Source organism: Solanum tuberosum, unplaced genomic scaffold (genome assembly GCF_000226075.1).
Source record: "Solanum tuberosum cultivar DM 1-3 516 R44 unplaced genomic scaffold, SolTub_3.0 scf00316, whole genome shotgun sequence".
In the NCBI taxonomy this organism is placed as follows: Eukaryota; Viridiplantae; Streptophyta; class Magnoliopsida; order Solanales; family Solanaceae; genus Solanum; species Solanum tuberosum.
In genome coordinates this window covers 657670-658449 of record NW_006239240.1, presented here as the reverse complement: position 1 = coordinate 658449, position 780 = coordinate 657670, and the positions used below count along the sequence as shown (strand labels likewise).

The 780-nt window shown below is 40.3% G+C and overlaps 1 protein-coding gene across 1 annotated transcript; it reads left to right on the top strand.

The window, feature by feature from the left end:
• Positions 1–225: 225 nt before the first annotated feature.
• Positions 226–780, top strand: LOC107063190 (geraniol 8-hydroxylase-like). Its single transcript, XM_015314742.1, has one exon. The coding sequence runs from the start codon at positions 226–228 to the stop codon at positions 778–780; it is 555 nt and encodes a 184-aa protein (XP_015170228.1).

Here is a 780-nt window from a genome sequence, read left to right as displayed (position 1 = left end):
TTGTAACTTTTTGTTATACATTGATATAGTAGGGGTCAAGCCAAACCTCCGCACCAAAGGCTCACAAGTCACAACTCAAGTTTGACTAATTGAAAGCAACATATGTTTTGGAATTTTTCACTTGATTTTATATGGCATCTACTTCATATGATCTTACACTAGTAAGTTTTGCAGGACCTGTTTGCAGCAGGGACAGATACGACATCAAATACATTAGAGTGGGCAATGGCAGAACTACTCAAGAATCCACATACATTCGAGAAAGCACAAGAAGAATTAGCACAAGTAATTGGCAGAGGCAAACTAATAGATGAAGCTGATGTTGCAAAATTACCTTACTTGAGGTGCATCGTAAAAGAAACCTTTCGAATACACCCACAAGTTCCTTTCCTAATTCCGCGCAAAGTTGAGGAAGATGTTGATCTTTATGGCTATACTATTCCAAAAGACTCACAAGTTCTTGTGAATGTATGGGCAATAGGGCGCGACTCTAGTCTATGGGAAGACCCTTTGGACTTTAAGCCGGAGAGGTTTTGGGAGTCAGATATAGATGTTAGAGGTACGGATTTTGAGCTAATTCCATTTGGTGCTGGTCGAAGAATTTGCCCTGGATTGCCTTTGGCTATCAGGATGATTCCAATTGCGCTAGGTTCATTGATAAATACCTTTAATTGGAAGCTAGATGGTGGAATTGCACCTAAAGATTTGGACATGGAGGAAAAATTTGGTATTACCCTGGCAAAAGCTCAACCTCTGCTTGCTATCCCTATTCCACTGTAG